Source organism: Mustelus asterias, chromosome 9, assembly GCF_964213995.1.
Source record: "Mustelus asterias chromosome 9, sMusAst1.hap1.1, whole genome shotgun sequence".
Taxonomy (NCBI): domain Eukaryota; kingdom Metazoa; phylum Chordata; class Chondrichthyes; order Carcharhiniformes; family Triakidae; genus Mustelus; species Mustelus asterias.
Window position 1 is genome coordinate 3,983,108 of NC_135809.1, and position 12,671 is coordinate 3,995,778.

The 12,671-nt window shown below is 41.5% G+C and overlaps 1 protein-coding gene across 2 annotated transcripts in view; it reads left to right on the forward strand.

Annotated features, from left to right (window-relative positions):
• gnptab (N-acetylglucosamine-1-phosphate transferase subunits alpha and beta) overlaps nucleotides 1-12,671 on the forward strand; it is a 76,743-nt gene that overhangs the window by 61,375 nt on the left and 2,697 nt on the right. For both annotated transcript variants that reach the window (XM_078219526.1, XM_078219527.1), the window contains 5 exons: nucleotides 368-481; nucleotides 1,572-1,657; nucleotides 2,416-2,514; nucleotides 3,475-3,642; nucleotides 8,391-8,481. In XM_078219526.1, the coding sequence (XP_078075652.1) occupies nucleotides 368-481; nucleotides 1,572-1,657; nucleotides 2,416-2,514; nucleotides 3,475-3,642; nucleotides 8,391-8,481 (558 nt within the window). The remainder of the gene's footprint in view (nucleotides 1-367; nucleotides 482-1,571; nucleotides 1,658-2,415; nucleotides 2,515-3,474; nucleotides 3,643-8,390; nucleotides 8,482-12,671) is intronic.

Consider the following 12,671-nt stretch of genomic DNA (forward strand, 5'->3'; position numbering starts at 1 on the left):
CCTGATGTTAGTTTGAAGCAACTGTGCTAATGAGATGGACATTTAGAATGGGGAAATTCCATTGAGGATATCCCAATGAGGATTTCCTAAGTATAATAGAAAACAATAATAGCTTTCTGACATTTCAAAATTGAAATATCCCATGAGATATTTACCGATTTCTAAAATAAGTGTGATTGTATATTTTATTAACATCTAAATTTTATGGTAGCCATGTTAATGTTTTTTTTAATTCATAATTATTTTGATAAGTGATTTTTTTTTTTGTTTTCTTCATGGTCACCAGAACAAGATTGAAAATATTTGGTCTCTTGTGATCAGTCAACATTTCCAATGGTTTAATTGCTGTTCTTATATATATGTACAGGACTTAACTGGTCTGGAGCAGATGCTGATCAATTGCTCAAAGGTGCTTCCTACAAATGCCACTCAAATCAATAAAATCCCTGCCACCCAGGAGGCATATTATGACCCAAACCTGGTAAGAGCTTGCCAACTAACTGCCACCACCTTCCACTCTACCAGTTGATGTAATGTAGTAATAAACATTCTGCTTAATAAGAGGATTTTTTTTACTTGGAGAAATAACTTGCTTTCAAGATTCTCTTCCTATCTAAAAGGCCACCAAGAATTGTATATGTGGGAACCAAAGTGATTGGTCATGATGCCCCCCACAGCTTTTTCCATCATTTGGAAGTAATTGTCTTTTCTACACTATATGTTATGGCATGATGTTGATTGGAAACTTGCTGGGAATTGTGAGCACAATGCCATGTTTATGTCACTGCATAGTGCCACAAGTTGAGTCTCTTCATCTGTCCTTGATGGTTGCCTTTAACTATAATTGCCTCAATCAGCAAATGATTTGAAACTTCTAATAAGTTTCAGATAAGCATGACTGAGCTTCAACCAACATTTTTTTTAAAAATGCGCTTACCATGCTCTGTTGTCATAATGACCATTTTCTATTACGGGAGTAGAATACTTAGAACAATCCAGATGTGACTTGGCCATTTGGTTACTTTTCTTGGATGTAAACTCCATGTAATATTTACCATGGAAGTAGTGGTAATGTCTTAATGTGTGAATGCTGGATAATTTAATTTTGTGTTGGCTGGTCTGTGTTGAATAATAGATTCTCCACTTGCAGTATTTTGTGTAATAACTCTTTTAAATGTCATAACTAACTAAATAATTTTTCAAAATAGTTGCAAGAGATATTAACATGAAATAAATTTGAGAAATGGAAACTACTTCTGGTAGTATAATTTGGATATGTAGTATATTTTACATAATAAAACAGCTTTAATATACATAAGATATCACAAAGCATAATCAAACTAAAATGGACAACAGGGCAATGGGGAGGAAGTGGATAGTAAGGAGGACCTTAAAGGAAAGAGAGAGAGATGGAGAGGTTTAAGTGAGAGAGTACCAGAGCATTTTAATTTAACCTGTGGATGAGAGGTAATTACTTCCATGTTTGTTTAAATTTTAATTTGATCAATTCAAATTGCAGGATCTCTATTTAAGTAACATTTAACTTGGTTTTCAAATCTTGTTTGCCATAGCCACCAGTGACCAAAGGACTTGTGATGAATTGCAAACCCATTACTGACCGTATTTGCAAGACTTACAAGGATAAAAATAAATACAAGTAGGTCAAGTAATTGAGTGCTGTTTTTCCTCTCAATGCCATTTATAAATAACAAGACCCAAATTCTATATATTTCCAATTATATCCTCCATGCATTGTAACAGCATAATATTTTTGTTTTTTGATGTGGAGCATGTTTCTATAAGGATTTGAAACCACCTTCATTTTGAGCAGCTCTACCTACAGCAGGCACTTGCTAGGAGTAGTACTGTTAGATTCAGGGTGAAACCCCCTCCGTTCAATAGTATGCCTTGCTCTTCTTCTTTCTTCCAGTACACTAATGTGAACTTTTTGCCCATTCGTTATATTAATCATACTCATAACTTGTTAGTTTATACTGAGATAATTATTCTGAATTATAACTGCAGCCATTGGAAACTGGATTGACACAGACCATATTAATTTCATGCAGAATTGTTATAGCTTTACTGAGGGAACTGCATCCCATTAGCCAGAGTTTAATTCAAACAAGAGATCCAGCATACCTTTCCCATTGAGTTTTTGTCCAGTCCTGCATATGCTAACCACCATGTTCAGTATTTATGCCCAATGACAAAACATAAATGAAAACTTTGTGTGAGACAAACCTTTCTTGTATCATTTTATACTGTGGATTTTAACCTATTATTGCTTTGCAAGCAGATCACACTCTTGTACTGATTTTCACATCCTACAATGTGAACATGTAAAGGGGATTGTCTTTGTTAAACAGTTTGAATAAAAGTTCAGTGATTCATTTTGATCTTTTCAATACTTAGATTTGAAATTATGGGAGAAGAGGAGATTGCGTTTAAAATGATTCGTACTAATGTTTCTCATGTTGTTGGTCAATTAGATGATATCCGAAGAAACCCCAGGTGTGTATGTGGAAGTAATTACAGGAAAGAGCATTTCAGTGATTAGCTCATTATTACTGACGCTGGTTGTTGTCTATTATATACACTGAAGCATCTTGAAACATGTCACACAATGAGTTTGTGTGTAAGCGTTAGGAATTGGCTCTATGGCCTCCTTATATGTGGTAATAAATTTTATTCATATGAAAAAGTGTGGGATAAATGCAAGGAAATGGAATCAAGTAGATAGCTTTTGGAGAGCCACTAAGATTCAATATCATGTTTCTCAACCTGTGTGTCCTGTTGGGGTCATGTGATGAGATTTTGGGGTTGAGTTTTGAGACAGCAGTGGTTTCTACAAAGCACAATCTGAACACTAACAGCTGTGAGACCCCTTGAAATTTGAGAGTTTTCAATTGGTGAGTGTGACCTAACCTCATCTGAGGCCTGATTCCTGTTGCAAAAATGCCTATGAAAAGGTTGGCAATTTAAGCTCTTCCCACCACACTAAGTTCTCACACTCTGTTCCCACAAATCCTTTCTCCCCCCCCCGCACTTGCATTCTGGGGTCACAGTGACTTTCAAGCTTCAAACTACAGTCACAGTGGAAAGAAGTTTGGAAAGCCCTGTTCTATGTGAATGAAACATAAATTACTTTCAAAAATTATTTGGAAAATTGCTCTTTTGCATGTAGGTTTTGATTAATGGTTAACTTCACAAAGAGAACAAAGTATATGAACAGTGGATGAGGAGAAGCTTCCAAATTCTTGCATATTCGGATGGCAAGTGTAAAACAAAATTGCATCAAATTTGGCTGTGAGCATAAATAGAAGTTGCTAAACTTGCACTGAAATTGTGCAATAAATATTTTTGAACAGCCTGAATAATTTGAGATGACCCAATGTAGTTTGTTGTGTTTTCAAGTTATTAATCACTGACATTCGACCATTGTTCTAAATATCTTTTGCTGCGGTCCTGCAGGAAATTTGTTTGTTTAAATGACAACATTGACCATAATCACAAGGATGGTGCCACAGTGAAAGCAGTGCTTCGAGATTTCTATGAATCATTGTTCCCAGTGCCATCCCAGTTTGAACTGCCAAGAGAGTACCGTAATAGATTTCTCCATATGCATGAGCTTCGAGACTGGTAAGTGAAGTTTTAAGCCTTATTTAAAGATCATGGTAAATCCAGGAGAGTATTTGTTATTTAAAATACTTCCATATTTAATTAGAAAATAATACTTTTGTACAATATTTTCATATATGCTCAGAAAACTCTCCGGTTTATACTTGCTTGGAAGCCCTTGTTTACTCCTTCCTCCCAGCGAGGTGGTGATGATGCTACATAGCATCTTCATGCACACATCGGCAGCTTCTGTGCTTAACTTTGCGTGAGAGTAGTCCGGAAATTACCATCTGATTTGATCTATAATAATGGTGAATGTTGATAGCTTTACTCCAGCTTGTATGAAATTGGTAATGGAAGATGAATATTGCCTGAGAATATGACTTGTAGGGTGGGATTTTCCGGCCGAGCTTGCCCCGTGACCGGAAAATCTCACCTGAGGTCAATGAAGCTTTGCATGGTCTGTATCCCGCCCGCTACGACTCCCATGGCAGGTGGGACGGGAAAATTCCAGTCATAATGTTTATCTTTATTAAACTATCTTTATGTCAATACTGGTTAGTAAGAAAATGTAGCAACGGTTAAAAAAAATAACAAAATTGAACAGATGCATATGCAATTTTCTGGGAGTGTTGTGCACTGCAATTCTTAATTTAGAGCTGTCTTCAAATTCCAATCCCCAAATTATGTGACACTATTCATGAAACTATTTTCAAAGCTGAGGGCCAGATTTGGAAATGAACTTGAAACTTAGTACATTTGGGATTTTCTTTGGAAAAAGAAACAGCAGATTAACCCAAATTACAATTTGACTGAAGCAGTAAAAAAATTATACCCAATCCTCAATCAGTCAATAGTTTGGGCAGAACCTTTAAGCTATACATGATTGATTCGTTCATTTTATAGTGTGAAGAAAGATGTTTGACACATCGTACCTGTCCCATTTCTCTAAAAGAGCTGAAAGCTTGGTCTTATACGCCTGTCATTTTCCCATATTCTATTATGGACTGCATTTCCTCTATTATTTCTGGTAACCAATTCCATTCCATGACCTAGCATTCTCACTTGTGTTGTTTCAAACATATATTCTTAACTCCTTTCGTGACTAATGGAAACTGCCCAGTCTACCTCTGTAGGTAAGACCTGCTAGCTTACTGATATTCACCATTCATTAATTACAATTGATCTCCACCATTCATTAATTACAATTGATCTCCAGAGTAATGCAATATGAAAGCTCATCAAGCAGTAATTCTAATTCTAAGATATCTTCTGCCTTATTATCATCGCAGTGGTTTATTTGGGTCAAAATGAACTTAAACTCCCTGCCAGAGAAAAAAAGTTATGCTTGCAACTGTCAAGACTTGAATCAAATAGGTATAATCATACAAAAGAAGAGTACAGCACAGGAGCAGGCCCTTTGGCCCTCCAAGCCTGCGCCGATCATGATACCCTAACAACTAAAAATAAACCTTCTGCCCTTACTTGGTCCATATGCCTCTATTCCCTCCCTATTAATGTACCCATCCAGATGCCTCTTAAATGTTGCTAATGTGGTAATACATATTATTAAGAATGTATTTGGTTGCTAACACTTGACCAAGAAATGGATACACGCATTTCAAATAATAGTCATAAAATGTTAATGACACATAGAGTCATAGAGGTTTACAGCATGGAAACAGGCCCTTCGGCCCAACTTGTCCATGCTGCCCTTTTTTTAAAAAACTCCTAAGCTAATCTCAATTGCCCGCATTTGGCCCATATCCCTCTATACCCATCATACCCATGTAACTATCTAAATGCTTTTTAAAAGATAAAATTGTACCCGTCTCTACTACTACCTCTGGCAGCTTGTTCCAGACATTCACCACCCTCTGTATGAAAAAATTGCCCCTCTGGACACTTTTGTATCTCTCCCCTCTCACCTTAAACCTATGCCCTGTAGTTTTAGACTCCTCTACCTTTGGGAAAATATATTGACTATCTACCTTGCCTATGCCCCTCATTATTTTATAGACCTCTATCAGGTCACCCCTCAGCCTCCTACACTCCAGAGAAAAAAGTCCCAGTCTATTCAGCCTCTTCTTATAACTCAATCCATCAAGTCCTGGTAGCATCCTAGTAAATCTTTTCTGCACTCTTTCTAGTTTAATAATATCCTTTCTATAATAGGGTGACCAGAATTGCACACACTATTCCAAGTGTGCCCATACCAATGTCTTGTACAACTTCAGCAAGACGTCCCAACTCCTGTATTCGATGTTCTGACTGATGAAACCAAGCATGCCGAATACCTTCTTCACCACTCTGTCCACCTGTGACTCCACGTCCAAGGAGCTATGAACGTGTACCCCATGATCTCTTTGTTCTGTAACTCTCCCCAACACCCTACCATTAACTGAGTAATTCCTGTCCTGATTCAATCTGTCAAAATGCATCACCTCGCATTTGTCTAAATTAAACTCCATCTGCCATTCGTCAGCCACTGGCCCAATTGATCAAGATCCTGTTGCAATTGGAGATAACTTTCTTCACTGTCCACAATGCCACCAATCTTGGTATCATCTGCAAACTTACTAACCATGCCCCCTATATTCTCATCCAAATCATTAATATAAATGACAAATAACAGTGGGCCCAGCACTGATCCCTGAGGCACACCGCTGGTCACAGTCCTCCAGTTTGAAAAACAACACTCTACAACCACCCTCTGGCTTCTGTCAAGAAGCCAATTTTGTATCCATTTCGATACCTCACCCTGGACCCCGTGAGATTTAACTTTATGCAACAACCTACCATGCGGTACCTTGTCAAAGGCCTTGCTAAAGTCCATGTAGAAGGAAATACAGAAGGAGACCATTCAACTTATCGAGGCCATGCAGGCTCTCGGTAGAGCAATCCAGTCAGTCCCATTGCCCAGTTCTGTCACCATAGCCCAGCAGCTTTGTTGCCCTTGAGCGCCTGATCAATTTCCATGCAAAATTATCGATGGTCTGAATTTTCGGTCTGACGATACCACATTCCCTCAGTGTAGCTGGAATATCAGTGTGGATTTTTCTACACAAGCCTTGAAATGGAAGTCGAACCTGCAGTGAACAAGAATGTTCTTAGCTGAGGCAAACGGATTGCTGTTAACAGTTGTAGTTTCTCTTCCTTCCTCCAACTCCATCCAAAGATGCCTTCCCTTTAGGGAGAAAAAATAGAGATGTTTCTCTGACAAAGTGAGGGGTAAAATTGGAATGAACCGCTTGATAGGTGAAGGAGCAAGGCATTTCCTTGTTTTTGTTATAGAATTATAAATTGTGGTGTAAGAACAACAAAAGCTTTTTGTGAACCCTTATCAGGATCTGTTTGCTGCATTCTAGAGAACCCACCACAAAATGATTAGAATGCAAAGTTTGAAGCTGCAATAAACATAGTCTACTCGAGAGATTTGAGAGAATTTTTTGTCATCTATTCTATGTTTCCGTTCCCTGTAATGGAATAATAAGGCTAAAAAAGCACTTGTTAAAAATTATCAATATTACTCAACTTCAACATACTTTATGATCAAGCTTTACATGCTTGGTGATCAAAAATCTAAACTTTCTTGGTTTGATTTGGTTTATTATTGTCAGATATATTAGTATACAGTGAAAAGTATTGTTTCTTCATAGAATCATAGAAACCCTACAGTGCAGAAAGAGGCCATTTGGCCCATCGAGTCTGCACCGACCACAATCCCACCCAGGCCCTACCCCCATACCCCTACGTATATACCCACAAATCCCTCTAACCTACGCATCTCAGGACACTAAGGGGCAATTTTAGCATGGCCAATCAACCTAACCCGCACATCTTTGGACTGTGGGAGGAAACCGGAGCACCCGGAGGACACCCACGCAGCCATGAGGAGAATGTACAAACTCCACACAGACAGTGGCCCAAGCCGGGAATTGAACCCAGGTCCCTGAAGCTGTGAAGCAGCAGTGCTAACCACTGTGCTACCTTGCGCGGTATACATACCATTCATAGAGAAGGAAATGAGAGAGTCCAGCATGTAGTGTTACAGTCATAGCTAGGGTGTAGAGAAAGATCAATTTACTGCGAGGTAAGTCCATTCAAAAGTGATGGCAGCAGGGAAGAAGCTGTTCTTGAGTCGGTTGGTATCTTTTTTGTATCTTTTTCCCGATGGAAAAAGGTGGAAGAGAGAATGTCCAGGGTGCATGGGGTCCCTAATTTTGCTGGCTGCTTTGCCGAGGCAGCGGGAAGTGTAGACAGAGTCAATGGGTGGGAGGCTGGTTTGAGTGATGAACTGGGCTTCGTTCACAACCCTTTGTAGTTTCTTGCGGTCTTGGGCAGAGCAGGAACCATACCAAGCTGTGATACAACCAGAAAGAATACTTTCAATGGTGCACCCGTAAAAGTTGGTGAGAGTTGTATGTTTCTTTTGTGTAAATTAATTCTCCCCTCTGTTGTTTCGCTTGGGTACGGAACAATCGACAGTCCGAGGGGATCAGTCTGCTTCAGACGTTTGTCAGTGATTCTGCAAATTGCTGAAAATCTTGCTTAAGCCTTTATATGATTTTATTTCCCTTTCCTCTTGTTCTCCACCCGATACGAATAGACCCGAGACTCTTCCTTCCCTCCCTTTTGCAGTACTATTGATATCAGATGCTCCAGGTCATTGGCGAGTCAGCTTGTGTTCCCAGCTGTAATTTCCTGCAACAATTAGCTGCATAGTCTACTGGCGGATAGCTGCAACTAAATTACAATTTTCCTTGTAGGAGAACTTACAGAGACAAGTTGAAGTTCTGGACGCACTGTGTGTTAGTGACTCTGATTATCTTCACGATTTCGTCTTTCTTTGCTGAACAGGTATGTAAACTTTGGCTTTTCACGGATACTTTTTCATTAAAACTGATTTTCAAGTAAGGCTTCACTGCAGCTACTTCTGGAGTGGAGGCAGCTCAGAGGAGATTTTTTAGATGTTTTTAAGATGATGAAACATTTTGATGGTGTATAGGCGCCTCTGACTCCCTCTGTTTGGGGAGTCAGTGAGGAATCTGCAAGTAATGGGAAGTGCGTCAGGGATGGAATTGCTACGGCAAAGATTTGGCATAGACACGCTGGACTAAATGGCTGTCTGCTGGGCTGTAATCTGTGGTTCTACATTTCTAATTAGTTTTCATTTGTTCCTCCCTAAAAGTAGAATCACTGCTTAACTATGAAAAAAATTCCTGGCACAGTGTTCATTAGGAAATTCAATGTCCCATGCCCTTTATATTTTAGTGGTATGATCAGGATGGTAGGAGTGTGCTTATGATCTAGCCACACTATTCCACGGGTTATACTATTCATTTAAAATTTAATTGAATTTTCTCACCAAGATGGCCAATTGTTTACCTTCTCTTCCCAGAATAAAAGAGACTTTTTCAATAAACTCAGGATGATTTATTATAGAACCATAGAAAAGTTTCAGCGCAGAAGGAGACCATTCGGCCCATCTTCATAGAATCTCTACAGAGCAGAAGGAGACCATGTCAGCCCAAGGACACCCAAGTGCCCTTTCTAATCCCACCTTCTTGTACTCGACCATCACCCTGCAGCTCACAGCATTTAAGGTGCAGATTCAGGTACTTCTGAAAAGAGTTCAGAGCTCTGCATCCACCACCAACTCAGACAGTAAATTCCAGGCACCCACTGTCTGCATAAAAAATTCTTCCTCATGTTCCCTCTACACTTTCTGCCACTTACCAAAGGGAAACAATTTTATCCTGTCCACTCTATCTCTTCCCCTCATTTTGTACACCTCAATCAAGTCATCCCTCAGTCTTCTTCGTTCCAAGGAAACCTATCCAATCTCTCTTCATAGCTATACTTTTCCAGCCCTTCCTGTAATGTGGTGACCAGAATTGCGCGCACTATTCCAGTTGTGGCCTCACCAGTATTTTATTCCAACATTATATAATTATTTTTATATTCTATACCTCTGTCAATGAAGGAGAGCATTCCGTGTACCTTCTTTACAACCTTGTCTACTTTAACTGCTGCTTTTAAGGACCTGTGTACTTGTACGCCAAGATCTCTCACTTCATCTACCCTTCTTTGTATATTTCCATTTATTGTGTACTCCCTAAATGCATTATGTCATACTTCTCTATGTTAAAATCCATCTGCCACTTTACCGCCTACTCCACCAACCTATATATCACTTTGGAGATTGTAGCTATCCTCTACACTATCCACGACTCAGCCAATCTTTGTGTCGTCTGCAAAATTCTAAATCATGCCCCCCTACATTCACATCCAAATCGTTAATGCAAACAGTAAGGGTCCCAACACTGAGCCCTGTCGAACACCGCTTGAGACAACTTTCCATTTGCAAGGGCTGTAAGTCTATGGAGCTCTTCCCCAGCCAGCAGTGGAGGCAGGAATATTTTTAAGACAAAAGCAGACAGATTCCTGACTATGAGGGAGTCATTGCATATCTGGGGTAGGCAGGAAAGTAGAGTTGAAACCTCAAATCAGATCAGCTATGATCTTTTCAAATGACAGTGCAGGCTCGAGAGGCTGAATGGCCTACTCGTCCGAATTCTTAACTTGTGTATTATAAGAGCTGTAGTGTGATGATACTGGGGAATTTTAATTGGATAATATTGGAATAAAGATTAGGGAGGGGAGGAATTTCTGAAATGTGTTCAGGGCGAACTCCTTGATTAGAATGTTCTTGGCACTACGCGAAAGGAGGCGTTTGAGATCAATGAAGTATCTGTGGGGGAACATGTGGATAAGAGTGATTATCATATAAGCAATGGCAAAGATCAAGGAGTAATCTAATATAGAATTTCTAAATTGGAAGAGGGCTCATTTCAATGCAACGAGAAGGGATCTACCCAGAGTAGAATGTGACCAGAGACTGACGGGAAAGACTGTAATGGAATGATGGAGAAATGCTAGGCTAGCTACATTCCAACCAAGGCCAAAAACATGGTTCCCTGGATGACAAGGAAGATGGAGGTTAGGCCTTACTTTGTAAAAGTGGCCACACCACCTGTTAAGATGGCTAGAATTGAACATGTGACTATGGAAGTTTAAATTGTAGGCAGTATTCAGTTTTGTAGCCAATATTAAGTTAAACATAGACCTGAATACTGACACTTTGCAGTCACCTGTGAAGTTTAAACATTGCATTAAACCAGCTTTTGAGAAATATGGGATTGCTAGACTTCGTCTGTGGGCCTGATTTTACCATTTTGAGTCTAAGTGCCGAATCTGGGCGTCAAATAGATCCGTGCCTGGAATCCTCTTTCCAGCGCGCCCATACGCGTTTTGCCGGCTCCGGTCTGATTCACGCTGTGGGTGGGGCTTAGCGCTGACGGACTGATCGGAGCTCTGAACTGCGCATGCGCAGTTCGAAAAAAAATGTGACAGAGCGCGCCCGGGCACGAAAGGAAAAAAAAGCAGAGAGCGGCTCTCTGATGGTCATCCTCTGGTCGGGGGGGGGGGGTGCGGGAGGAGGGGCAGGAGGAGGGGGGGCTAGACTCAAATCATCCTCTGGTCGCGGGGTGGGGGGGGTCCACCACCACTCTGCGGGCGATATCTCTCCTCCCCACCGGAAGAACGAATCCCTCCTGCCGGAGTGGACGTGTGGCCATGCCATCCCACAAAACTTTCAGGATGAAGCAATTCCTCGCTAAGATGAAGCAGAACCGGCCGATTCCACAGTGGATCCGCATGAAAACCAGCAACAAGATCAGTACAAGTCCAAGAGGAGACACTGGAGAAGGACCAAGCTGGGCCTGTAAAGGGATACACCATCACTGGTACACTACCAGCCACAGCCATCTCTCCCGCTCTCTTGCCCCTGCAGGGAAGAGTAATCTGTGGCTGGTAGTGTACCAGTGATGGTGTATCCCTTTACAGGCCCAGCTTGGTCCTTCTCCAGTGTCTCCTCTTGGACTTGTACTGATCTTGTAGCCGGTTTGCATGCGGATCCACTGTGGAATCGGCCGGTTCTGCTTCATCTTCTTAGCGAGGAATCGCTTAATCCTGAAGGCTTTGTGGGATGGCATGGCCGCACGTCCACTCCGGCAGGAGGGATTCGTTCCTCCGGTGGGGAGGAGGGATCAGCCACAGAGTGGCGGCGGACCCCCCTTCCCCCTCCCTCCCCACCGATCGGCCGCAGACTGGCAGCGGACCCCCCCCCCGACCAGAAGATGATCTGGGTCGTCGTCTCCCCCCCCCCCCCCCTCCCCCCCCGCAAGCAGAGGATGACCTGGGTCAGAGAGCCGTTGCAGTCTCTGACCCCGCTCTTCAGAAGCTGCAATGATGACTTCAAACTTTTATTTACCAGGTCGTTAAAAGCGCGGATCCGGATCGGGCCAGAAGACGGTAAAGTGGGATTTGGTGGTAGAGTTGGGCGCGCGGTTCATTAAGTCGATTTAAATGCATGCTAATGCATTTAAATCGTCAGGCCGCCCAATTCCCCGCGCCCGAATCGGGTGTCGGTAAAGCCGCGATCTGCTTGGAATCAGGTGCAGATCGCGGTATAGGCCCGACGCCCAACTTTGCTGCGATTTCGCGCCCGTGTTTGGTAAAATCAGGCCCTGTGAGTGCCATATTGAACAAAAGAAAATATTTGACCCTGGGTTGGATGAAGAGAAGACTGAATGCTGAGTGGTCATTGGGAGCCAGTGTCCAGTGACGTACTACAAGGATCTATGCTGGATCTCCCATTATTTCTCCTTTATACAAACGACATAGATGACTCTGTGGGGGGGGTAGGATTAGTAGGTTTGCGGATGACACAATGATTGGCCAGATGGTTAACAGTGAGGATGTGTGTCTTGGGCTACAAGAAGATATGGACGGAATGGTCAAATGGACAGATAAGTGGCAGATGGACTTTAACCCTGAAATGTGTGAGTTGATACATTTTGGAAGGAGTAATTTTGACAAGGAATTATTCAATGAATGGTAGGACACTAGGAAGTTCTGTGGAACAAAGGGACCTTGAATATTTGTCCACAGATCTCTGAAGGTGGAACGGCATGTTAGTAGGGTGG